This window comes from Ictidomys tridecemlineatus, chromosome 1 (assembly GCF_052094955.1).
Source record: "Ictidomys tridecemlineatus isolate mIctTri1 chromosome 1, mIctTri1.hap1, whole genome shotgun sequence".
Lineage (NCBI taxonomy): Eukaryota > Metazoa > Chordata > Mammalia > Rodentia > Sciuridae > Ictidomys > Ictidomys tridecemlineatus.
This window is the reverse complement of record NC_135477.1, coordinates 504,908-530,531: the sequence shown is the minus strand read 5'-3', so window position 1 is coordinate 530,531 and position 25,624 is coordinate 504,908. Positions and strand designations below refer to the sequence as shown.

Sequence of the window (25,624 nt, the reverse complement as noted above, 5' to 3'; positions counted from 1 at the left end):
CTGCAGACGTCGGGGAGAACACTTGGAAGGGAAGACCTGCCTCCAGAAGCTCGGGCCCCAGGAGGCCTCCTGGGGACTTGAGCACTGGCCCAGAGGCCCTGCCCACGCCGGAGAGCCCGCCCCAGCCCAGCACACATGAAGACCCAGAGCAGGAGGCCAGCCGGGGCCCCAGACCCCCACCCACCAGGCCACTGCTGTCAGCCCCCAGGAAGAATGGAGAGAGCCCTGGCCGGGAAGGACTGGCCAGCCTCGTCCTGGACAGCCAATGGCCCCTCCACGAGCTGGACAAAGGACTCCTCAGGCGGAGCCTGAGGAAAGTGCAGACGTTCCCCAGGCTGCTGCCGAAGGGCCCCGAGGCCAGTGCCCTCTGCTTCTCACTGAGCAGCCCCAGGAACCCTCTGAGCGTCTCTGAACTCTTCCCCCCGGACCCCAAGGTCTTTCTGGAAGGGAAAAATGGCCTCCCCAGCTTCAAGGCACAGCCCCAGAGCAGACTGTGGCCCGAGCAGGACCCCGGGCTGCAGCTGGAAGGCGCACCGGGTGCAGGCCTCACAGTGGACAGGGGGCTAGGGGCCTCGGGGCAACCAGAGACCCCACTCCCTGGCCAGGAACCTGCGGAGGAAGGCCCCCGAGCCTGTCCCATAGTGCCCGGAAATGCAGGCCGCGAAGCCCAGACTCCAGGGGACGACGAGGGGACTCCAGGAGGCGCCGGGCAGCCGGAAAAGGCAGCCACAGAGCAGGTGGGTGGGCCAGGTGGGGTGGGTGGGGACGGCTCGGGCCTGGAGCTGCCTGTTTTTGAAGGAAGCTGTGAACGTGCTGGGGTGGGGGCTGCCAGGCTCCATCACCCTGGGTGCCGCCTCAAGCCAGAGCCCCTCCCAGGGTCTTTGGAGGTGGGTGTTCATCCCTGAGTGGCCAGGAAGCAGCCTCCAGCCCCGCCAGACCCACGTACCCACCGATCAGCACATCCTGGGGCTGGATTCTTGCAAAAGACTGAGGCTGGCAGCTGGGGGTTGGGGGCTGTTTCCCCAGTTCTCATCTCAGGGCCTTCCCTGTCCTGCTCTTATGATTGCTTTAAAGGTTAGAAACCAAAACTGGGCTGAGATTGCTCGCCGTCCATCCTGGCGCCAGAAGGTGCTGGCAAGAGCTGAGCCTGATCAGCATTCTGGTCAATTCCAGGATTCTGCATCACACCAAGATGGGGCCTGCCAGGCTGGGGCCTCAGACAGGACAGTGTACCCCAGCCAGAGGGGTTCCCCCAAGAAGGACAGGGTCCTCAGGCAAGACAGGTCCCCTGGCATGGACCCCTCCTTGTGAGGGACAGAGGGTTCTGCTTGGAACCAACCATTTGGGAGATTTGTGTAGTTTTCAGCATTGCCAGAGACCATCAGAGTAGCCTACGTTTTTGGCCCTTCTATTCAGTCAGGGACACCTGAGCTAGTTGGAACTAGCAAGTATATCATTAATTTTTCATATTTGTCAGTTTCTTGTTACTATAACAAAATACCTGAAACAGGCCACTTGATTTAAAAAAAAAAAAAAAGGTTTAACTTGGCCTAACACCTGTAATTCCAGCAACTCAGGAGACTGAAACAGGAGGATCACAAATTCAAGGCTGACCTGAGAAACTAAGAAAGACCCTGTCTCAACATAAGTTTGAAATAAAGCAGGGATGAGGGAGGGGCACTGTGGATGTAGCCCAAAGCCTGCCTAGCATGCTGGGGGCCCTGTATTCAATCCCCAGTGCACAAAAGGAAGAAGAAGAAGAAAAGGGGCTTATTTAGCTCACTGCTCTGGAGGCTCAGGTTGAGAGCCACATCTGATGGAGGCTTCTTGCTCACAGGGCATCACATGGAGAGGCAGGGAGGGTGTGTCTCTGGTCTCTCTTCCCCTCTGAAGCCACAGGGATTGTGGCTCCCCCCCCCCCCCCGTGACAGTGTCTCTGCACCTCCCCAGCCCTCTGCCAGACACAGGGCGGACTCCATCCCACCCTCTCACACCTGGCGGTGGGGACAAAATGCCTGCCCCTGGGGGTCTCAGACCCACAGCTCAGCACAGAGCTCCTGCTGGCTGCTCAGCCTCCTGAGGTCCATGTCCCCAGGCCTGGCGCCCCTCAGGGCGAGAACCCCTGAGCCAGGGCACAAACAGGCCCGTCCACTGGGCAGCACCCAGGCTCGAGGACAAGGTGACGGCCACAGCCCCTTTTCCACCAGGCTCTGTGGCCCAAGGGAGCAGGGGTGGGCAACTGTGGTCACATGGTCCTTCCTGTCCCCACGGCGGGGAAGGACAGCCCAGGGGAGCACGCAGCCATGGCACGGAGCCTGCCTGCTGGGGCCTGGCGCCACCCAGGCTCAGCCAGCTCCCACGGTGGCCCCCGCGGCCCCAGCACCTCCCGGGGCAGGACACCCCACAGACAGGGCCTCGTCATGCCCACCTTCCAGACCGCGTCACGGCCGGTGGCAGAGCTGCCCGTCAGAGGGCAGCATGTGGAGTGGCTGGGCCGAGGTCTCCGGCCGGGCACAGGGTAGCACTGACCAGCGAGTGCAGCTCCTGCCGAGCCATCAGACAGAGCTGGGCCCAGGGTCAGGCCCCCTGGCCCCCAGGGTGGGGGGCGGCCTCTCAGTCAGGCCTCCCCAGTTCCAGCCCCAGCAAGCAGGCCACGGGTCAAGAGAGGCCCACACGGCCGTGGGCAGGGAGGAGCCGAGGCACTGAGGCCACATGTGGCTCAGCCCTCAGGGGTACCAGGGGCTGGGCACAGGGTCCCCAGACTTCCGACACCCAGGCGGGCGGTGCCGGCCCAGCTCACACGTGGAGGAAGCACCGGAATGCAGGAGCTCCTGTGTGAAACACTCGGGCCTGAAGACCTGCCTGGGCCAGCCAACAGCCCAGACCACTGCACAGCACAGCCACCTGCCACCCGCCCCGCGCCCAGCCCTACCACTCACCCCCCACCACCAGCCACCTGCCCGCCAGTCCATCTGGGCTCTGAGCAGGGCCCCAGCCAGTGCCTGTGCAGGAGGCACGGAGTCCATCCTCCAGGTCCACATGTCGCCACCACGTCCTCTCCCCCGCCCACGGACAGTGCAGGGACCGTCACATGGACGTGCCCACTGCACCCTGCCCCACCCAGCGTCCAGGTGTGCCCAGAGGCAGCATCGGGATCGCCCGGCGGCCCCTGGCCACTCCGGCTCTCTCGCGGGCGCTGTGCGTGGGGTGGAGGCGGCCTCACAGGACAACTCTGCCCCCACAGAGCAAGACCCTGTCCCTGCAAGACCTCCTGAGCCAGCTGGGCCGGCCCTTCCGGGAGTATGAGCTGTGGGCCCTGTGCCTCGCCTGCCTCCGAGCCCTGCAGACCCACAGCCAGCACCCAGGTGACCTGGGGCCCGGGACAGCTGAAGAAAGGCTGGGGCGGGAGTGTCCACCCTGTGACCGGGATGCGGAGCAGTGTCCACGCTCTGAGCTGGGGGAATAGTGTCCAAACAGTGACCAGAACAGGGGGCAGTAGAAGTGTCCACTCTATGAGCTGGGGGCAGCAGTATCCATACTGTTATCAAGGACAGAGGATAGTGTCCATGCTGTGACCAGGACTGGGAGCAGTGTCCATGCTGTGAGCTAGGGAAGGGGGCACTGTCCACAGATGAGCTAGGGTGGGGCAGTGTTTTGCACTGCGTGTGGCCTCCCAAGCTGGACCCTGCTGGTCCCTAGGAAAGATGGGTGGTCATCTGTGTTCTCAAAGCTCTTGAGGCCGTGACAAGAATGGTGTCTAGACGAGATGGAGGGTTGGGCACGGTGGCCTCTCTTGTCATCCCAGCCACTCGGGAGGCAGAGGCAGGAGGACCCCAAGTTCCAGGCTAGCCTGGGCAGCTTAGCCAGACCCTGTCTGTAGAGTAAGAATAGAAGGGCTGGGTGCAGCTCTGGGGCAGACCACTTGCCCAGTGTGTCTGGGGCCTTGAGATCCAGCCTCCCAGGTCAGCCTCCTCGGTCAGTGCACAGCGTGGACCACAGCCCACTCCTCTGGGTCCTGCCCTTTTCATCCCCAGCTTGATGAGGGCACTACAGCAGTGTCTGCCTGAGGCCCTTCTGCCTGGGGGTGGAAGAGGTGGCCCAGGACCTCTGTGGCAGGAAGAGGCTCAGGTAGAGCAGCACCGTCTCCTGACCTGCATTCTGTTGCAGCCTGCCTGTGCCTGGACAACGTGTTGGTGGCCGAGGACGGGGCTGTGCTCTTCGGGCCGCCCCCTGCCAATGGTATGCACACGGGCCAGGGGCCTGGGGCCAGCCCTCGTGGGCACACCCTGAGCTGTGTTCTCTCCTAGGCTCTTACAACTCGCTCTTCCTGGCTCCCGAGGTGGCAGAGGAGAGGCTGGTGACGGAGAAGGTAAGGCCCAGCTCCCCCGGTCACCTTCCCCACCCCGGCAGAGCCCACACCCCTTTCCGGTCCGGTGCCCCCTTCGGTGTCTTGGCTGGCCCGGTAGGCAGCTGGGCAGTGCCCAGCACAGGCCTCCTCCAGGGCTCAGGCAGAGCCAGGGCGGGGTCCTGGGCAAGGCGAGTGTGTGTGCCGGGCTGCCCCTGGCTCTGGAGGGCCGAGGGCAGCGTCAGGGTACTTAACACTTGAAGTACAGTAAGTACAGCAGTCGGCACCGGGTCCTCCACTCGGGAGGTGGAGGGCGCTCCAGAGGCTCCCGGAGCTGGTCACTCCACGCCCGAGTCTGCAGGGAGAGGACAGGCAGCTCCAGGGCTCCCTAAGGGGCAAGGCAGGGCCTCATGTGGACACTTGGAGCCAAAGAGGCCGAGCTGGTCTCCCGCCAGAGGAAGCAGCGGGCGGTCTAGACATGAGCCCCCTCTGCAGCCCACACCACAGAGCGCGTGCCACCACACTGGCCAGCAGAGACCGGAGCAGGCAGTCACCCTCACAGTCAGTGGGGACCACAGCCAGACAAGGCCAGAGGTCAGGCTCCAACAAGATCGGGGTCCCCACTGGAATGAGACGGTGTGGGCCGGGTGACAGACGCCAGGGGTAACCAAGGGACGTGGGAGCAGCCATCCAACAGGGCTTCAGTGAGCAGTTACCAACAGGCTGGAAGAAAGGACAAGATGGAAACAGGAAGTTACAACAATGAAAGAGAAAACAAAGTGCACATTTTTAGAACTAAGTAAAAAAAAACAAAAACCGACTCCGCGGGCTGTCGGGGTGGCTCAGTGGCAGAGCACCTGCCAGCATGCTTGGGGCCTGCACTTGGTCCCAGCAGCCCGCGCACTCGAGATGGATCAGCAGATGGGCCTGGGACGGAAAGGACAAGGGAAAGGACTGGTGCAGCTGAAGACAGAACCACAGACATGACCCAGTGTGAATAAGAAAGAGGAAAGAGACTGAGACCTGCCCAGAGCCTGAGGATTTTGTGGGAACATGACAAAAGACGTAGCAGCCATGTCATCAAAATCCTGGAGAACAGCAGGTGGGGCAGAAAAGGTACTCAAAGAAATCATGGATGAAAACTTCCCAACTATGGCAGAATGCACAGACCTACAGATTCAAGAAGCTAATGATACCCAAACAGAATAGAGTCCAAGGCATCCACACCACCACAGCACAATCAACCCCTGCATGCTGCAGACCAAAAGAGAAAAGAGAAGGAACCGCAACTGCTGTGCAGGGCAGCCAACCAGATGGCACCTGCCACAGGCCCACAGGCTCCAGGCCTGAGTGCAGAGGGCCCTGTGGCCAGCGCAGGCTCTTCAGAAATGGAGGACAGGGCAAGATAGCCTCCGGTGAAGGCAGCTGAGGACTCGTGGCCAGCAGGTCCACTCTGCAAGAATGGCTAATGGAAATCTTTAAGCAGAAAGGAAAATGGAAGGAGGAGGAGGAAGGCAGGAAATGCTAAGAACACGTGTGGCCACCCCGGTCACCCCAGCCACCAGGGGACTGGGGCAGGAGCATTGCCAGTTCAAGGGCAGCCTGGCAACTTTTTTAAAAAAGGTGGGGGATGTAGCTCATGGTAAAGCAGCCCTGGATTCAATCTCCAGAAACTCAAAAAGACAAAAAATACTACGAGTAAAATGGAATCTGATGGAAGAAAAGGGAGAAGACAGGAGTTACCAGCTCCAGAGAGAACAGGGGCATCTCGATGGCCTGCAGACGTGGAAAGCACAGCCTGGGAGGCTGCCCACAGCCCTCACCCACTCCGGAGGCGCAGATAAAGTGCCCAGTTCTGCAACAGCAGACCACCACCACCCAGGATGAAGCAGGTCACTCGAACAGCCCATTAACTATCGAGAACTTCGAGTTTATGGTTTTAAAATTCACCAGAACATATCTCTAGGCCAGATGGTTTCACTAGAAAATGATGCCAAGTGTTTAAGGAATAATTAACACCAGTTCTACACAATTTTTTCAAGAAAGCAGAAGAGCAAAATGTTTCCCAATTCATTTTATGGAGTTAGTATCACCCCGATCCCAAATTAGACAAGAGTACCCCCCCAAAAAAAAATCAGTATCTCTCACGAGAATGAAGGCAAATGCAAATGTCATGCAGCAATATAAACAGCAGTCATACGCCTCGGCAGAGGGGTTCTATTCCAAGGATCCAAGACTGCTTCAATACTTGAAAATCAGTGCAGACAAGCTTACTAACACCACAGAACAAAAACCCACAATCGTAATGGTTGATGCAGAAAAAGCATCAGACAGGGTCTAACGCCCATTCATAAGCTTACAAAAAAGAAGAAAAAACTCTAGAAAACAGAAATGGAAGAAACATCTTCAAGTTGATAAAAAGCATCTACCAAAAAAATAAATAAATAAATGCAATAAGCCATCCGCGGCTAGTGTCATAGTACTCAGTGGCCAAAGACTGGACGTTTCCCCTAGATGGGAACCAGGCACCACCCTGAGCTCTCGGGAAAGCATCTCAGGGGTGGCTGCGGGCCCCTCATCAGACCCAGCGGCTCCTGTGCACAGGGAGCAGGCACCTGTCCCAGGGTCTGCTGCTAACTGCAGGCCTGCACCACTGGGCGGGTGTCCAGAGGCCATGTGGGCAGCTGCCTCCTCACACTGCCCACCGGCTACCTGTGAAGACGGAGGGGGCGTCCCAGTGGAGCTCTTCACACTCCCGTGTTCAAAGCCAGACCCGAAAGGGGGTGTTAGCCATGCAGCCCCCAGGCCATGCCCCGAGGCTCCCCTGGGGGCTGGCTAGGGTGGACCCCCAGGCTCCGGGCTGGTCCTGGGCTCCAAAGGACTATGCCTGAGTGCCCCTTAGGACACCAGGTCTGCCAGGCCTGGCTGGGCCCAGTGGCCCAGCCGCCACCCTCCTCCTCTTTGCGCCCTGCAGGCTTCTGTGTACTGCGTGGCCGCCGTCCTATGGACCGCAGCCAAGTTCAGCATGCCCCGTGAGCAGAAGCTGGCCTTGCCACGCAGACTCAAGACCCTCCTACTGGACATGGCAAGGCGCCACGCCCCTGAGCGGCCATCTGTGGCTGAGGCCATTCAGGTAACCACAAGGGTCAGGCCCTGCTCACAGTCCCGGGACCTGCAGGCCACTGGGCAGGGAAGGGAGTGAGTCTCACTCCTTGGCCAAATCCATGTGGGCAGTCAGAGTGGGGCTGCCCCACAGCCCTGGACCTCTACCTACTGTCCCTCCTGCTCTGCAGGCTACCAGCTGCGGCTGTCCTGTATATGTGCAGGGACTGGTCCTGGCCAGACCCACCAGGCTCTGCAGTGAGACCCTCTCCTAGTCTGGCCCACAGAGGTAGCAGAGCAGGGCAGCCCCTGGCACCTGCCCCCATGTCGGCAGGGAGGCATGGAGCTCCTGCTCGGTTTCTATTCACAGCTGCACACAGGGAGGGCAGACCCCAGAGGTGGAGTCTCACTGCGGTCTTCCTGGCTCTCACCCACCCCCCTGCAGCATCAGGGCACACGGCTGGTGTGGTAGGGCTGAGGCCCGAGCCACCCACTGGCCCGCCCCACCTTCTCCCCGCCCTCAGGTGTGTGGCAGCTACCTCCTCCAGCGAGGCATGGACAGCAGCAAGATCCTCGCCCACCTGCGGGTGTCCACCTGCAAGGTGAGACAGCGCTCGATGCTCAGGTGGCCTGCCCAGCGGGCACCCCCAGGGGCACTGGACTCCCCAGAAGGCGCGAGTTTGGCTTGGCCAGCGTCTCCCATCCCATAATCCTTCCACAGTCTCACTGACGGAGCACAAGGGAGGCCTCCGTGGCCCCTGCTCTGAGTCTCAGGGCAGAGGCCCTCCGTGCTGGGCTTCTCCATCCCTCAGAAAGTTCCTCGCACTGGAACCATGGGCAGGTGTCCACACTGCACCCCCAGTGACCCCCGATGAGTTTTCTATGCCCTCTGCGCAGGTCCACCAGGAGGAAGAGACCATCAGCCTCCAAGACACCTTCTCTGTGGTGGAACTGAAGCCCCGAGCAGCACCTGCTCCTCAGCCCAGCCCAGGTGGGTCTGCCAGCTCCTGGGAGTCCCGCCCCCTGGAAGTCCCGCCCCGGGGCTACCTGGCTCCCAGACCAGGTCCGGAGCACAGAGGGCAGCCTACCGGGCCTTCCTGCCCACTCTCCACTCCAGACTCCCTCTGCTGCCCAGACTAGGCCAGCCCACCCCTCCCACCCACGCTCTGGGCCCAGTCCTCACCTGGCCCAGCTCTGAGCTGCCCACTCCCTCCCAGCAGCTCCTCCACCCCTGGCTGCGGCCAGCCCTCCAGTCTGTCGCCTGGCCTCAGTCCTCCCCAGGCACGGACCCTCCACCTTCCAGGCCCTCTGGCCAAGCCTGACAGAGGTGGCTCTGGGGAGGCACACCAAGGGCACAGTACCCAGTCTTGGGGCACACGGAGCTGGGGGCCCCTAGGTGCAGAGTCACTCTAGAGCATCTGCCAGCCCCTAACCACCCTTCCCCCCACCGGCTACCTCAACCACCCATGGCCCCAGGCTTCCTGCCAATCAGCGGTGACACGGGGCTCGTGGCTGTGCCAGGGCCTGTGCCTCACCCGCCCTCCAGCGAAGGAGCCAGAGAGCTGCCTGAGGCCTTCAGCTCAGAAGCCACGCACTTTAAACCCGTCGTCCTCGTGCAAGACTCAGGTGTGGCCAGGTGAGCATGCCCACCCTGGCTGGTGGCACACAGCACGTGGGTGGCCCTCCTGAGCACTCTTCCTGTCCCCACAGGGACCAGCTTGCTGTGTCCTCAGGGCCAGCCAACCAGGCTGAGGAGAGGAGCATCCCGCTGGACACAGAGGGCAAGGGGAAGCAGGTAGCCCAGAACTTCTCGGGGGCCACCAGCCTGGAAACACCTTGCCACTCAGAGTCTGGTCCAGGGCCACAGGGAGCAGCCCCAGAGCCTGCTGGGGACCAGGAGAGCCCCTGCCAGTCAGGCCCTGACCCAACCAACCAGCCAGAGGCGGCCACATCAGCAGTGCCGGGGTCTCCGGGCCCTGCCCTGCCCCAGAAGGCGCTGGCACTGCCCCCCAACCCAGGGCCAGGTGGGCAGGCCCTGCCTGGAGCCACTCTGCCCCCGGGGCCCTCCTCAGCCAACCACAGCCCAGGTCATCCGTGCAAGCCACCCAGGAGCAAGGCCACAGAGCCGGAGGGTCCCCAGCCGGCGGCCCAGAGCCCCACCCTGGCTGCACTGAGTCCAGGCAGCCCCAGGGGCCCAGACAGACACCCCGAGAGGCCCCGGACAGCAGACCGCAAGACCTCTCTGTCCAGTGTGGATGCCTCATCCCCCTCCAGGAGGACGGCCTGCCCCTCACTGCAGGAAGCTATGCGCCTTATCCGCGAGGAGTTTGCCTTTGATGGCTACCTGGACAACGGGCTGGAGGCTCTGATCATGGGTAGGGGCCACAGGCCAAGAGCAGCCCCGGGACCAGGCAGAGTAGGCAGACATGGCCCCAGGGGGAGGCTGCAAGGGCAGCCTGGAGCCCCACTCACCAGCCCTACCAAGGGCCACCAGGGGCCAGGGACAGCACCTGGCAGCCTCGGGTGGGAGGCAGGTCTGGGGAGCCTACCCTGTGTCCCCCCACCCACACCCAGCCCTCTGCACCTCGAGACCACCTCCTCCAGGTGACTGGAGCCAGAGAACAAGAAGTGCCCAAGGTGCCCCGTTGTCCCCACAACCAGGGGAATATATTCACGCCTTGAAAGACCTCACCTTCGCCACCTTCTGTGGAGCCATATCTGAGAAGTTCTGTGACCTCTACTGGGACGAGCGGCTGCTGAAGAATCTCTTCCAGGTGGTCAACCAGCCAGCCTCACCCTCCGAGAGGTGGGTGTGCAGGCCAAGACCACCTTCCAGGCCCCGCCTCCAGGGTGACTGCACACAGGGCCACTGGCCACGGGGTGCTTGCCTGGGAACTCTGCTCCCTGGGGGGCAGGCCCACCCTAGCTCGTGGTTCTAGAAGGTGTTCTGACCTGTCCCTGAGTCCTGTCCAGCAAGCTTTGTGGGGCCAATGCCCCAGGAGGTGCAGGCTAGAGGTGAGAGGTCCCACCCTCCCCCAGGGTGTGCAGGTGAGGCTCCCTGCTGGGGGCCGGCTGCATGGCCCAAGACCATCCCAGAGGGCAGGGGTCTTGACCAGTTGTTCTGATTATCAGCACTTCCCAGGAACCGGGGTCTCAGCCCGAGAGCTCGTCAGGCAGCTGTTCAACCTTCGGCAAAAGGCCCTCGCTCCACGGACTGGGTAAGAGATACCGCCTGCAGCGCGGGGAACGGGTGCGCACTCTGCCAGCCAGCCCGGGCCCTTCGGCAGCAGGAAGGGCTTTGGGTGCACAGGACACCCAGGATCCTGGGGCTGAGGGCTGTCAGTTAGGGGCCTTCCTCCTCCCTCTGCCAGCCACCAGCACCCACTGGGGCCTTTGCACCCCCCTAGAAACACTAGCCATTTAAACCCTCTGAGCTGGTTTCCCAGGTCAGCTGAAACCCGACTTTCCTAACCTGCTGAGGGAGCAGACGGGGGTGCTGACCACACCTGGCTGCAGTACGGCCTCCGTGGTAGCCTCATCCCTATTTAAGCAAACCAGGGAGCAGATGATAGGCCAGGCCTGAGGTCCATCTGCTCTTGATGGCCAGGGACCCAGGAAGCCACCAGCACAGACAGAAGCTTCAGAACCCAGGGCCTGAGGGTTGTCGGGAAGGGACAGAGTGGGGTTGGAGTCTGAATGTTCCAGAGAGGATGGGCTGCAGGGACAGAGGGACCTGGTCCCACAAGAAGTCTGGAAACAGTGCAGATGCCTGCAGGAGGCCTGTGGGAGGGCCCCTCACCTGGACCGGGAAGCTGGCTTCCTCAGCCTCCGGCCCTGTCCCAGGATTGCCTGGCTGGGGCCTCCCCCAAGGGCATCCAGCCTCCCCCACACTCCCTGGTGGCGAGTCCCCTTTCACTGGGACACATGACCTGCACCTCCTTCCTGACCCTCGTCTCTTTCTCTCAAGGCAAAGAGAAGGTGGTGGCAGCCCGGGGCAGCGGGGGCCCCTGCTCGCCCACCGCGCAGTCGGACAGAGACTCTGACATACTCTCACAAGGAAACTTTGAGGTGGGATTTCGGCCTCAGAAATCAATAAAAGCTGCTCGAGAAGGGCAGCCTGAGGTGAACGGGCAGCAAGTCCCCGGCCCAGAGCCTGCCAGCAGGGCCTCAGACATGGACACGGTGGCCCGGCTGGCCAGGCCCAAGGAGCGTGGCCCTGCTGGGTCTCTGGGCCCAGCAGAGTTCCGTAGCTGCAGCCCTGGCTGGTCCAGCGCCTTCTACGAAGCCGACTGCTTCGGGGCCGATGTCCACAACTACGTGAAGGGTCTGGGCATGCGGAAGGCCAGCGGGCACCCAGAGCCTGAAGCCGAGAGCCCTGTGAGTCCAGGGCATCTGCCCACTGGGGGTGGGATCACTGTAGGCAGAGGGCCTTGCTCAGGCAGAGCTTTAGGTCACCCTGAGGGTTAATGATGACATACATCCTGAACCCCGTGGCCCACTCCGGGGTCCTGTGGGGACGGTGAGGCGGGCAATAGCTTTCCTCTCCGGGTACCGGTTCACCCATCCTGGCCACCATGGTACGGCTTGGGTCACCTCCCACTGGGACGGGCAGGTGCAGCCTCTTCCTCCTTATCTGGTCCCTTGCCTTGAGCAGCGCCATTCGGAGATGACGGCAAGCACCCGAGTTCGCAGCGAGTCCTGGCTGGACCCGGGGTCAGTGTGGTCTGGCATGGGCTCATCTGTGGGCAGCACCATCCAGGTCAGGGGCAACCCAGGCTCTTTGTTGCGGGTCACAGGGCACAAGCAGGCTGTGGCTTGAGCAGCTGGGCCTGGCCAGCACCATGTGCAGGAGAGCTCTGGGTGGAGGGCTGCTGTCCCTGCTCTCGGGGCCCAACAGTGACCAGGAGCCCCCTGCAGGGCAGCAGTTACACAGGTCCAGGCCATGGGGTCTGACAAGAGGAAGCCCCTCAGCAGATGGGCTCCTGGCACCTCCCCTGCCCACTTCATCCACACCTCTGGCCCCGCCCATGCACAGGGCAGTATCTCTCAGCCCTTACGTGTGCCTTGGGACCCCACAAGAGGGGCGCTCTGCACAGACATCCACGGACTAGCAGGGCCCAGACACCGGGCCTAGCAGGGGAGCCCACAGCACCCCTCACCTCTCGGACCAGGCACTCAGCGTCACGAGGCTCAGCCCTGAACAAGACCAAGGTGCCTGGCACCTCCCGGGCCCCAGAATGTCCCTGAGCCTCGCTCCTTCAACTCTGTGGGGCCTCCTCCTGCTTCCCGTCTTCCTGCCGCTCCTGGAGCACGGCCCCCCCACCCCCAGCCCCACCTTTCCAGGTGGCAGAAAGTGCCCGCAGGGTCACTGGCCTGTCGTCCATCAGCACAAGAAACAGACCAGGAGGGGTAAGGCACTAGCACAGGTGGCAAGAGACCAGGCTCAGCACCCTCAGGACATGCACCAGACCAGAGGTCAGGCCTCCACCGGTGGCAACCTGAGTAGCACTGCCCTGCAGCTGTGTGCTGGGCAGCCCTGACTGGGCCGCTCCAACGCTCAGACCATGAGAGAGCCCAGGTACCGGGGTGTGTATTGCGAGGCAGTTCCAGAAGGGGCCTGGGCTCTATCCCCAGAAAAGACCTTGAAGACACGCTAAGGCCAGCTCCTGCTGACTTGGCTGTGGTCCCACAGCTGGGTCCAGGTTCCTTAAGCACTGACCGTCCTCAGCCAGTTGAGGGCACAGGTGGCCAGGCCTGATGTCACTGCTGTGGCTCCTGCTCAGCATGGCTCTACAGGGGTTCCTCTGAGGAGGGTGGCTGCCCTTGGGGCACAGGGGACAAGGAGTGGCCTGCTCCCTGGGGGCATGTCGGGTGAGTTTCCTGTGTCCTGGTCTGCGTGGTGGGTGGCTTAGGTGAGACGTCACAGTGGTTGTGCCTGTGAGAAACCACTGTCTGCCTCAAGCAAGGAGGGCATCACAGTTTGTGGGCAGACTTCACATTGCGACCCAAAGAGCAAGAGCCTGCACAGGCAGCCCCTTCACCCCGGTGGGGAGGGGAGGGGGCATCGACCACCGACAGCACGAACAAACAGCCCCTGAGCACCCGCCGGCCACAGGCGGGAATACATGCTGCAGTGTCAGCAGCCGCGGTGCCGCACCCCACACCCCGTGTCCTAGCCTGGGCACCGGGTTTTGCTTCTGCTGTGGAAATGGACTTTGCTTTCTGTGTTTGGGGATTGGCAGTGGCTTCAGTTCATCCCTCTTTTCTTCCTTTTTTTGTAATTTCCGGGTTTTCTAACCTCTGATTGTTGCTTTCTTTGTCTACCTTGGGGTCCATTAGCCATTTGGCCAATTAAATCCAGTAGCCATGGTGCCTAAATTGCACCTCAGATCACACACACGTACTTCTGTAATAAACCAGTGCTCTTCTGATTCCCCAAGAGCTCTTGGTCAGGATAGGGGCAAAGCCTGCCTCACTGTCCTTGCAACTGGGCCTGACCAACCACCTGGGCCTCGGGCCACGCTGTTCTGTGCATCAGCCACGGTGTGGACCTCATAGGGAGGCCAGCTCTTGTGTCTTCCTCTCCAGCTTGTGTGAAGATTACGTCATGTACATCTATCTAAAGTCTGCACCTGTCTGCGGGCTGCGCGGTGCTGCTCACGTTGGGAGCGGCCTCGGTGGCAGCACGTCGGCACAGTCTGTGTTCTAGCAGGCGCCAGGCACGTGCTGCCTCACAGGGAACCACCTCCAGGTTCCCCAGTCCTGGGCACCCACAAACCCCCCCAAGGACTTGTCAACATCAGCACCTCCACTGCAGACAAGAGACGACAGGGCAGACAGAACCCGGTACAGGGTGACTCCAGGGACAGACAGGAGCCGCCCAGCCCTGGGGCCATGGCCCCTCTCCTCAGAGGCCAGGATCCAGCCAGCAGACAGCTGGATGCAGCCTGTGCACACAGCTCGGGAGGCTGCAGTCACCAGCCTCCACCTATGAGGTGCCCGGTCTTCCCCAGGGCAGGCTGCCCAGGGAGCCACCACATGAATGCTGCCCGTGTGGCTAAGGAACTGGCACTTCAGTTTTATTTCATGTTAATAATCTAGACAGCCTCATGTGGCTCCAAGTGGGAGGCCCAGCTGTGGGCACGCAGCCATGGCACAGGCTGGGACCCGTCCTGCTCCCCACCACAAAAGAGAGCTGGTTCAGACCGCCATCGAGGGGAGGCGGACTGGACGCCTGGCCATGGGATGTCAGACCCAGGCTCTCCTCCACCCCTGGAAGGTGACGCTCAGCAGCTCTGGGGCAGCGCCAGCAAAGGCCCTTGCATGGGGTCCTCACGGGGTCCCCCCCCCCCCGGTGTTCTCCAGTACATTTCCATGGAGACAGACCCTGCCCGGAGTGTGCCTCGGCCCAGCTGTGGCAGGACCAGAGGTCTTGGCACCCCCTGGCTTGACAGCAAGACTCGGGTTCTGCTGGGTCTGGACCCCTCTACAGCTGCCTGGGCCTGGCCACGTTGACCATCGTGGAGCTGCCCACTGGCCCACACCCCATTCCCTCGGGGGACAACCCAGGCTCAGTCCCAGCCCAGCCCATCCAGCTGGGCCCAAGGCCCCTGGGTGCAATTAGGGAGGCCATGTCTCAGGCCCTGGGACAGAGGGGACATAGTACCTGGAGGGGGGCTGCCTGCCAGGCGACAGAGGTGTCCTGGGGGAGTAAGCATCCTCCTCCTGAATGTCAAATGAACCCTCGAAACATCTTATCCAGCCAGGCACCATGACCTACTCCTGTAATCCCAGCAGCTCAGGAGGCTGAGGCAGGAGGATCACTAATTCAAAGTCAGCCTTAGCAACTCAGCAAGACCCTAAGCAACTTAGTGAGACCCTGTCTCAAAACAAAAATTAAAATGGCCGTGGATGTGGCTCAGTGGTTAAGTGCCCCTGGGTTCAATCCCTGGTACAAAAACCCACCTCATCCCAGGAATAACTCAGACCCACTGGTATAGGGTGCCTCGAGCAAAGCCCAGGGCAGGGGGGTCTGGCCCAAGTCCTGCTGCCCTCATGGAGGTGGACTGATGCCTGCAAGGACTGATCACCCTGACTCGGGTGAGCCCTGCTGTCTTCTGGGGCAGGAACCTGGATTCCAGACAGGTTCAGGAGAAACACTCAGAGGCACACGTGTTCATCTGAGAGGCCACTAAGGAAGAGGGGACAAGATCTCAGGAGGAGTGGACATGTCCCAAACAGGGCCCCTGGTGGGGGGAGGGCAGACCAGAGCTCGCGGACGCGGTGCCCCTTGGGGTGACAGTCACTGTAAGGTGACACACCACTGGCTGCCCTGTTTCAGTGTTCCTCCGTCCCTTCTCCTCAGCTGACAGGACAGCTTTATCAGCCCTCTGGGCATGTCCCCCTGGCCTTGGCCTCATGTGACAGCCGGAGGTGGCTCCGGCTACAGTTGCCCCCGGCTGGCCCTCGGGCTGACGCTCTGTGCTTCCTCTTAGGAGCTGGAGCAGCAGCTCCTGATAGAGAAGAGAAACTACCGGAAGACCCTGAAGTTCTACCAGAAGCTCTTGCAGAAGGAAAAGCGCAACAAAGGTAAGCCCAACGCGACAGACAGGCCAGCCCGGGCCTGGGGGCCACCGGTGCCGACCCGCTCTGCCCCGCAGGCTCCGAGGTGAAAACCATGTTGTCCAAGCTGCGAGGGCAGCTGGAGGAGATGAAGGCCAAGGTGCAGTTCCTCAGCCTGGTCAAGAAGTACCTGCAGGCAAGGCCCTTCCCCTGCGCGGCACAGGGCACCCAGGTTCCCTCCCGGGGGACGGAGGCAGGGTGAGCGCGTGCCCGCCGTGACGGTGACTCGGCCCCCTCCAGGTCATGTACGCAGAGCGCTGGGGCCTGGAGCCCTGCGCCCTGCCGGTGATCGTGAACATCGCGGCAGCCCCCTGCGACACCCTGGACTTCAGCCCCCTGGACGAGTCCTCCTCCCTCATCTTCTACAACGTCAACAAGCCCCCGTGTGGGGGCCGGCAGCAGAAGGCCCGCATCCTGCAGGCGGGCACACCACTGGGGCTCATGGCCTACCTCTACTCCAGGTGCGCACAGGTGCCCGGGGAGGTGCCTGCCGACCCTTGGGCACGAGGTTGAGAGCAGGAGCGGGAAGAGCTTATTCAGGAAAAGGAAATCGGCCCCAGAAGAGGCAGGGAAAGCCCCATCTAAGCCGAGTCGCTCTTTAATTTAGGAAAACGTTTGCTCATTTGACCTGTGTTCACTGTCACTGCTGTGCCAAGTAGCCTCGGCCGTTTCTGCAGATGCCCCGGCATCGGGTCTCAGGGGGCACCCAGGAGGTTGTCCTGGGAGAGTGGAGAAGAGGCTGCATGATTAGCACGCCATCGGGCACGAATGCTCACAGGAGCCTGGTACGGCCCGGAGGGGTTGACACGCCCTCTGCCGTAACCCCTGGAGCTCAGCCCCCAGTGTGCATTGCTGCACCCCAGCCTCTGGTGTGAGCTCTGTTTGGCTGTCAGATGCCCTGAGTGACCACCAGGAAGCAAGGGAAGAGCCCCGGAACCCACTCCCTCTGCCAGGGCTGCAGAGCCATCTGTGGCTAGGTGCCCACCTCTCCCACACACCAGCCCCATGCCCTCTGGCCTGGCAGTGTCACCATGCTCCCCGGCACCAGGCCTCCCACAGGCTCTCTTCCCCCAATGGCACTACCCACACTAGACGTGGGGGCAGATGGATCACCTGGGCTTTCCCAGATGACAGGGCTCCTCCCAGGCTCCACACCATTGCATCCTCTGGCTAAGGGGCTGTGGCCACCCCAGACCTGATCATTGTGTCAGCAGGGCCCAGAGGACAGTCAAGGAGCAGGACTCCCTCTGGAGACCCAGGCCTCCTGGCACAGCTGCCTCCTTCCCACCAGCCCTGTCTCCCAGGAGCACTCGCCCAGTCATGCTGGGGCCTCCTGCCTGCTGGGACTCCAGGCTGACCCTCAGCTCAGCCTCCCCTTGCCTGCAGGAGGTGCAGTCGTGCCCACCATGGGGCCTGCTGCCAGCTTCAGGGGTGTGCTGTGCTCCAAGTGTGTACAGAGCGATGTGCGTTCATGGGCGTGTGCTGTGTCTGTGATGTATGGTGTGGTGCATGTGATGTGTGATGTGTACTATCTCGTGTGGTATGGGGGGCCTGATGTGGTATGGTGGTACATGTGTGCATGTGGATGATGTGTTGGGTAACGTGGGTACTGTGTGATTGTGCATGAGTTACGTGCAAGCATGCACACACACAGTGCGCCCTGGGGTGCTGTGTGGTGTAGTCGTGATGTGTGGCATGCATGCTTGGTGTACACGCAAGGGTGTGGTGCGTGCGGGAGCTCAGCACGGTAGTGGGCATCACCTCTGCAGGGCCAGCTGAGCCTGCAGCTGTCTAGTTCCCCCCTGGGCTGTGGCCATGAGGGTCCTCGTCCCCTAGGGGTCCCCTATGGTGGACACAATGTCCCAGCCCTGGACTCCTCCCTGGACCTGGGCAGCACCCGGTCAGCCCTCCCCCGCCCCCAGCCCACCTGTGGGGCTCCAGCCAGTGCCCCAGCTGGGACACCCCGTGAGGACGCTGAGCACAGTGCTCCGTCCAGGAGCGGCTCCCTGGGCACCCGAGTGCAGCCCTCGGAGGCCCGCGGAGTCGGGACGGGCGCCTGGTGCTGCACCTCAGGAAGGCTGGGGACTTCAGGGACATAGGACCCCAAGGGGCCTCTGAGCTGCCTAGAGCTCCCCCACCCACACCCAGGAGCACACAGAGGTTCTCCTTCTCAGGCCACAGCCACACAGCCACACTCCCTCACACTCACGCTCGCCCAGGGCCCCCATCGCCAGCACAGGTGAGTCCAGGTGAGGCCCAGGCTCCAGGCGGCGGCTCTCTCCCCAGCGATGCCTTCCTGGAGGGCTACGTCCAGCAGTTCCTGTACACCTTCCGGTACTTCTGCACACCACAGGACTTCCTGCACTTCCTCCTGGACCGCATCAGCAGCACCCTGTCCAGGTACCACCAAGGGGGACAGGCTGGCGAGAGGGCCCTGTGAAGGGCAAGGTGGCCCCAGGTGACCCCAAGAGGGACGAGGCCCAGGAGAGCCTCACCAGGGAAGGTCGAGGCTGGGATGCAGAGCAGCAGGGCGCAGGGCAGTGGCCAGCGCATCTGGGTGCCCTGGGAGGCAGCCCGGTTGGCCAGGGCTGGCCCCTCCCTGCTGGCCCAGGGGAGAGCCAAGCCCACCCCCAGCAGAGGACAGCCCAGCCGGGGTAGAGGCCTGCTGGCCTCAGCCTCCCTCTCCAGGGCAGCAGGGCCAGTGACGGGCTGGAGAGGGGCAGTGGGCTATGGGGAAAGCTCTGGCCTGGTCTCTGGCCGGTCATCACCCCATGCACCCCACATGCCCCTCACCCACACAAGCTGGGTGCCCCACCACAGGCATCCTGTCTCCCCCCAGGGCCCACGAGGACCCCACCTCGACCTTCAACAAGATCTACAGGCGGAGCCTCTGCGTGCTGCAGGCCTGGGTGGAGGACTGCTACACCGTGGACTTCACCAGGAACGCAGGGCTGCTGGGGCGGCTCGAGGACTTCATCTCCTCTCAGGTGGCCACTGCCCCTCTGGCCAGCCAGCACTCCAGGCTGCACAGAGGGGGGCGCTGCCCTGACCCCACCCCTGCCACGCTTCTGCCTAGATCCTGCCCCTGGACGGTTCAGCTAAGCACCTGCTGGGCCTCCTGGAAGTGGGCACTGACCGGCGGGCTGATGGTTCCCCTCGCAGCACAGACCTAGAGGATCCCAAGGAGGCTGAGGAGGACACCAGACCCTTCAATGCCCTCTGCAAGAGGTTCTCAGAGGACGGCATCTCCCGGAAGGTGGGGGCACTTCCCAGGGAAGGGCTTCCCTGAGACCCACCTGGAGGACATGGTGTGCAAGTGCTCACGTGCACATGCATAGACATCCAGAGAATGCACGCATGTGCACACACGACCTGGAAGGCAGTGTGCACATACAGGAACACACTTGCATACACAGATCTGCACGTGCATGCAGGTGTGTATATGTGCGCACTGTGCGCATGGACCTGCACTCACATGGGTGTGTACACGTGTGCACACACATGCTCTCCATGCACATTCCTCTTTGGGGCTTGTCCCTTGCCCTGGGCAAGGGCAATGGAGGGGCCCAGCACGCACTCCCATGAGGTGGGTCCTACTGTGCCTCGCCAAGGCCTCTCTGACCTTTGGGTGGGAGGCCTGGGTGTAAGAACCCAGGACAGTGGTCTTTGTTCTAAGAGTGGGTGGGAGGGATTTGCTTTCTGACTCTGGCTGAGCCGCTCTGAAGAGCCCTGGGCAGGACCCTGCCTGTCCTCACCCCGCTCCCCCCACCTGGCCCGCCTGACCTGGAGGGGACCTGGCTTGCCCACAGAGCTTCTCCTGGAGACTGACCCGGGGCAACGGGCTGACCCTGCCGCACCACAGGGAGCGCCAGTACACCATTGCGTCCGCCTTGCCCAAGCCCTGCTTCTTCGAGGACTTCTACGGCCCCTACACCAAGGCTAGCGGGAAGGGGTCCTACTTCCTGACAGAGTACAGCACGCACCAGCTCTTCACTCAGCTGACGCTGCTGCAACAGGTGCGTGGGGGCTGCGGGCACCGGGAGGGGGCAGAGGACCCATACTGGGCTGGCCACAGGCAGCAAGGGGCAAGCCAGGGACAATCTGGCATCATGGGCCTCAGCAGACACTTCCTGAGCCACAGACGGGACAGTCGAAGAGGGACCTGGCTGCCAGGAACGCAGGTCCCCAGGAGCAGCTTCCAAGAGTGGGGAGGCTGGAGTCAGGGACAGAACTGGTCTCCGCCAAGCTGGACGCTCCTCTCCAGCTGCTCAGGGCACACAGATGGCACACAGGTCACCACATACTGGCCACCACACTCCAGAGCCCCGGAGCCCCTCCATGACCCCCTGCTGTCCTAGGATACCACACCATAAGGCAGGTGACAGAAATGCCAAGAAATCCTACCACTGTCAGGGTTGGCCATGTCACCGGCCCCAAGGACTGAGCTCGGGAGCTTGTTGGTCAAGCTCATGGCCCATTGGCCCATTGCATAGGTCACCCGATACTCCAAGAGACGACACCAAATATCCAGCCCTCCTTGGGACACTGCCGTGGTTTCCAGGCCCTTGGGGACAGTGGCCTGACCATCTGCTTCTATGTCCCGGCAGGAACTGTTTCAAAAGTGCCACCCCGTCCACTTCCTGAACTCACGGGCCCTGGGGGTCATGGACACAAGTGGAACCATCCCCAAGTGAGTGGTCCAGGAGTCCCAGGCCCAGAGCGCTGGTGGAGGGTTAGGGCCTCCCCCAAGTGCCTCCTGGCTGCAGAGGCTCCGCGCCCCGGGGCCGGGCAGGCCACCTGCCCCCTCCCCAGGTGAAGTGCTGCGTGTTCTCCCCAGAGCCAACTCTTCCGAGTCTCTGTCTGCCCAAACCTGCAGCCTGTTTCTGCCCAGTTACGTCCAGGACAAGTACCTGCTTCAGCTTTTACGGAACGCAGACGACGTCAGCACCTGGGTGGCTGCTGAGATCGTGACCAGCCACACCTCCAAGGTAGGCGCCTCCTGGCCAGGTCAGAGAGGCGTGCACCACGGCGTCGGCCCACAGCCGGCCCCTTCTCCAGGGGCAGGGAGCCCACACTCCTGTCCCTCACAGCAACACTCAACCCCAGTCAAAGGGAAAGAGCAGACCACAGTGGCCACTGACGCGGGCCCAGACGGGCATGGCCGCCACATTACCAGGCCGACCCTCCCTCCTCTGCAGAAGCTCCCGCGCTGTGGACTACAGGACGCCAGGACCTGTGGGCCCTGCCCAGAAACACCGGTCGTGCTAGTGCTCACACTCACATCCCTCTCACACAAGGTCCTTTACACACAGACCCGCAGACACATACAGCCCTGCGACAGGGCCCTCTTACACACTCACACAGCCCCTCCAACAGGGCCTTCTGACACACACACACACACACACACACACACACACACGGCCCCACCAACAGGACCCTCTTAGACACATTCTCTCTCTTACACACACGGCCCCTGCAACAGGACCCTCTTACACACTCACACACACACACACGGCCCCACCAACAGGACCCTCTTAGACACATTCTCTCTCTTACACACACGGCCCCTGCAACAGGACCCTCTTACACACTCACACTCACACACAGCCCCTCCAACAGGGCCTTCTGACACACACATTCCCTGTTACACATCCCCACACATTCCCTCCTACACACTCAAACGCTCACACGGACTGACTGACACACTATCCTTCACACACACACACACACCCTCCAACAGGGCCCTCTCACACACACAGTCAGTCCCCAGTCCTGCACACACCCTCCCACAGGGCTCCGTTAGAGCAAGCCCTTGGCCATGCCTGTCCTGCCCCGGGGCGGGTTGGGACTACTCGGCCCGGAGCTCCTGTAAGGCAGCCATAAACTCCTGGCCTGCAGTCCCTGCTCCTGCTGCACACCTCAGCCCTTTGGGAATGAAGGACAATTAGCTCAGTGTTCTGGCCAGGCCAGGGTCCAGCTCCTGCTGCTGTGGCCAGATCCCAGGTTCCAAAGTCCCATAGGCCTTGGGTCTGCCAACGGCTTCTCAGCCCAACCTGACCACCTACTCTCAGAGGGCTCCTGGCAGCCCAGCAGGGACCACCCTCCACCCAGGAAGAGCCCAGTGTCCAGCCTCAGGCAGCAAGCTCCCCACTGCAAGGGCCTCCAGTTCCCTGGACGGAGGTCCACAGGACCTGGCTCTCTGTGGGCTGGGGTTAGCTCGGTTCTTCTCCTGTGAGGTGGCCACACCGGCAAGCAGAGGACAGGCATCAGGGTACGAGGGCTCCTGTGCAATGTGGCCGTCTCCTACAGCAAGAGGACAGTGACTTGGGGTCACAGTGAGCACCCACCACCAGGGCCGCAGCTCCCTTGAAGCAGACCTGGCCCCAGACACAGGCCCCTGGCATGCTCGCCAGCATGGCTCTGGCGTGGGCTGGGTGCTCCACAGGAAATTCAGAGTTGGGATGGTGTGGACGAGGGCTGCCCTGGAGCCCAGAGGTCCGGGCCCTGCTGGACTCCAAAGCAGCCTCCACTGTGGGCTCTTCCTCTCCGCCGTCTCTCAGAGCCACCGTCCCTGAGGAGCAACTGAGGCTCACGTGCCAGTCAGGAGAGGGAGGCTGTTTGCGAAGGGGTTCAAAGGCCTGGCACTGCATCAGCTGGACTCTTGTGGCCTTGACATCCCCGTGGCAGAGGGGGAGGGGCGCTGGTGGGGGAAGGAGAAACGGCCAGACAGGATCCAGGGAGCAGAGGGCCCAGGCTGGGCTTTGCCACTGCCACTCAAGGCAGCCAGAGGGCCACCCCGCCCCGCCCCTGGAGAGGCCTTGAACCTTCTGCGACGGGTCCCTCAACCCCAGCCTCCTGAAGGGCCACCCTGGGCATCGAGCCTCCAACTCCGGCTCCCTCAGGCAAACCCTCAACCCAGCAGCCCACAGGGAATAGTTCCCAGGCCTGGGCTGCGCAGGCTCTTCCCGCCGCCGCCGCACACTCATCGGCCACACCACCCACTGTCCTCCCCAGCACAAGGAACAGGGCCTGGCTGACCAGTGTCCTCTGATCCACAGCGTCACAGACTGCACATGGGTTGTCAGGCTCTTCCAGCGGGGCCTGTGTGGCTGGGATTCATAGGACCAGAGAGAGAATGGTGACAATCACCTTGCAGACCGCAGCATTCAGGCCCCTCTCAAGCCAAGCTGCCTGGAAGGTGGAGGATGGCCCCCTCCTGGCCAGAGAGGCGGCTTGTCACCTGCTGCACTCAGCCCAAGGTGGCAGGAAGAGCCGTCCATCTGGGTAAACAAGGCCCAGCTTGCAAGACACTGGCTGGGCAGAGGGAAATCTGCAGGCAACAGGACAGTGACTCCCAGCATGGGAGGGCAAAAGCCACCCATGACGCCACAGCAGCAAAACTCTTGAGCATCATCCTCCACCCCAGAACCAGACCAGAACCACCGAGCTGCAGGAAGGAGCAGAACACGTGGGAAGGAGCAGAACCACCAGGGAAGGAGCTGAGCCAGGCAGGGAAGGTGTATAACCACAGGGAGGGCAGAACCACCTGGAAAGGAGCAGAACCACCAGGAAGGAGCAGAACCACCAGGAGGAGCAGAACCACCAGGAGGAGCAGAACCACCAGGAGGAGCAGAACCACCAGGAGGAGCAGAACCACCAGGAGGAGCAGAAACACCAGGAGGAGCAGAACCACCAGGGAAGGAGCAGAACCACCAGGAGGAGCAGAAACACCAGGAGGAGCAGAACCACCAGGGAAGGAGCAGAACCACCAGGAGGAGCAGAACCACCAGGAGGAGCAGAACCACCAGGAAGGAGCAGAACCACCAGGGAAGGAGCAGAACCACCAGGAGGAGCAGAACCACCAGGAGGAGCAGAACCACCAGGAGGAGCAGAACCACCAGGAGGAGCAGAACCACCAGGAAGGAGCAGAACCACCAGGAGGAGCAGAACCACTAGGAAGGAGCAGAACCACCAGGGGAGGAACAGAACCACCAGGAGGAACAGAACCACCAGGAGGAGCAGAACCACCAGGAGGAGCAGAACCACCAGGAGGAGCAGAACCACCAGGAGGAGCAGAACCACCAGGAGGAGCAGAACCACCAGGGAAGGAGCAGAACCACCAGGAGGAGCAGAACCACCAGGAGGAGCAGAACCACCAGGAGGAGCAGAACCACCAGGAGGAGCAGAACCACCAGGAGGAGCAGAACCACCAGGAGGAGCAGAACCACCAGGGAAGGAGCAGAACCACCAGGGGAGGAGCAGAACCACCAGGAGGAGCAGAACCACCAGGAGGAGCAGAACCACCAGGAGGAGCAGAACCACCAGGGGAGGAGCAGAACCACCAGGAGGAGCAGAACCACCAGGGGAGGAGCAGAACCACCAGGAGGAGCAGAACCACCAGGGAGGAGCAGAACCACCAGGAGGAGCAGAACCACCAGGGAAGGAGCAGAACCACCAGGGAAGGAGCAGAACCACCAGGAGGAGCAGAACCACCAGGAGGAGCAGAACCACCAGGGAAGGAGCAGAACCACCAGGGAAGGAGCAGAACCACCAGGAAGGAGCAGAACCACCAGGGGAGGAGCAGAACCACCAGGAGGAGCAGAACCACCAGGGAAGGAGCAGAACCACCAGGGAAGGAGCAGAACCACCAGGGAAGGAGCAGAACCACCAGGAGGAGCAGAACCACCAGGAGGAGCAGAACCACCAGGAGGAGCAGAACCACCAGGAGGAGCAGAACCACCAGGGAAGGAGCAGAACCACCAGGGGAGGAGCAGAACCACCAGGAGGAGCAGAACCACCTGGGGAGGAGCAGAACCACCTGGGGAGGAGCAGAACCACCAGGAGGAGCAGAACCACCAGGGAAGGAGCAGAACCACCAGGGGAGGAGCAGAACCACCAGGGGAGGAGCAGAACCACCAGGGGAGGAGCAGAACCACCAGGGGAGGAGCAGAACCACCAGGGAGGAGCAGAACCACCAGGGGAGGAGCAGAACCACCAGGAGGAGCAGAACCACCAGGAGGAGCAGAACCACCAGGAGGAACAGAACCACCAGGAGGAACAGAACCACCAGGGAAGGAGCAGAACCACCAGGAGGAGCAGAACCACCAGGAGGAGCAGAACCACCAGGGAAGGAGCAGAACCACCAGGAGGAGCAGAACCACCAGGAGGAGCAGAACCACCAGGGGAGGAGCAGAACCACCAGGAGGAGCAGAACCACCAGGAGGAACAGAACCACCAGGAGGAACAGAACCACCAGGAGGAGCAGAACCACCAGGGGAGGAGCAGAACCACCAGGAGGAGCAGAACCACCAGGGAAGGAGCAGAACCACCAGGGAAGGAGCAGAACCACCAGGAGGAGCAGAACCACCAGGGAAGGAGCAGAACCACCAGGGAAGGAGCAGAACCACCAGGGAAGGAGCAGAACCACCAGGGGAGAGCAGAACCACCAGGAGGAGCAGAACCACCAGGGAAGGAGCAGAACCACCAGGGAAGGAGCAGAACCACCAGGAGGAGCAGAACCACCAGGAGGAGCAGAACCACCAGGAGGAGCAGAAC

The 25,624-nt window shown here is 62.0% G+C and overlaps 1 protein-coding gene across 4 annotated transcripts in view; it reads left to right on the top strand.

Annotated features, from left to right (window-relative positions):
* Positions 1 to 25,624, top strand: part of Kndc1 (kinase non-catalytic C-lobe domain containing 1) — a 53,124-nt gene that overhangs the window by 16,660 nt on the left and 10,840 nt on the right. The window contains exons 6-26 of one of the 4 annotated variants that reach the window (XM_021723411.3): positions 7 to 737; positions 3,245 to 3,365; positions 4,168 to 4,239; positions 4,308 to 4,369; positions 7,320 to 7,478; positions 7,972 to 8,049; positions 8,345 to 8,438; positions 8,924 to 9,083; positions 9,158 to 9,822; positions 10,109 to 10,253; positions 10,580 to 10,665; positions 11,415 to 11,824; positions 15,943 to 16,036; positions 16,108 to 16,205; positions 16,310 to 16,530; positions 18,356 to 18,469; positions 18,909 to 19,056; positions 19,146 to 19,325; positions 19,879 to 20,085; positions 20,677 to 20,759; positions 20,946 to 21,057. In XM_021723411.3, coding sequence (XP_021579086.2) covers positions 7 to 737; positions 3,245 to 3,365; positions 4,168 to 4,239; positions 4,308 to 4,369; positions 7,320 to 7,478; positions 7,972 to 8,049; positions 8,345 to 8,438; positions 8,924 to 9,083; positions 9,158 to 9,822; positions 10,109 to 10,253; positions 10,580 to 10,665; positions 11,415 to 11,824; positions 15,943 to 16,036; positions 16,108 to 16,205; positions 16,310 to 16,530; positions 18,356 to 18,469; positions 18,909 to 19,056; positions 19,146 to 19,325; positions 19,879 to 20,085; positions 20,677 to 20,759; positions 20,946 to 21,057 — 4,040 coding nt within the window. Of the gene's footprint in view, positions 1 to 6; positions 738 to 3,244; positions 3,366 to 4,167; positions 4,240 to 4,307; positions 4,370 to 7,319; positions 7,479 to 7,971; positions 8,050 to 8,344; positions 8,439 to 8,923; positions 9,084 to 9,157; positions 9,823 to 10,108; positions 10,254 to 10,579; positions 10,666 to 11,414; positions 11,825 to 15,942; positions 16,037 to 16,107; positions 16,206 to 16,309; positions 16,531 to 18,355; positions 18,470 to 18,908; positions 19,057 to 19,145; positions 19,326 to 19,878; positions 20,086 to 20,676; positions 20,760 to 20,906; positions 21,058 to 25,624 lie in introns of all 4 variants that reach the window. The other 3 variants (XM_021723412.3, XM_040273674.2, XM_021723410.3) reach the window with 3 other exon arrangements.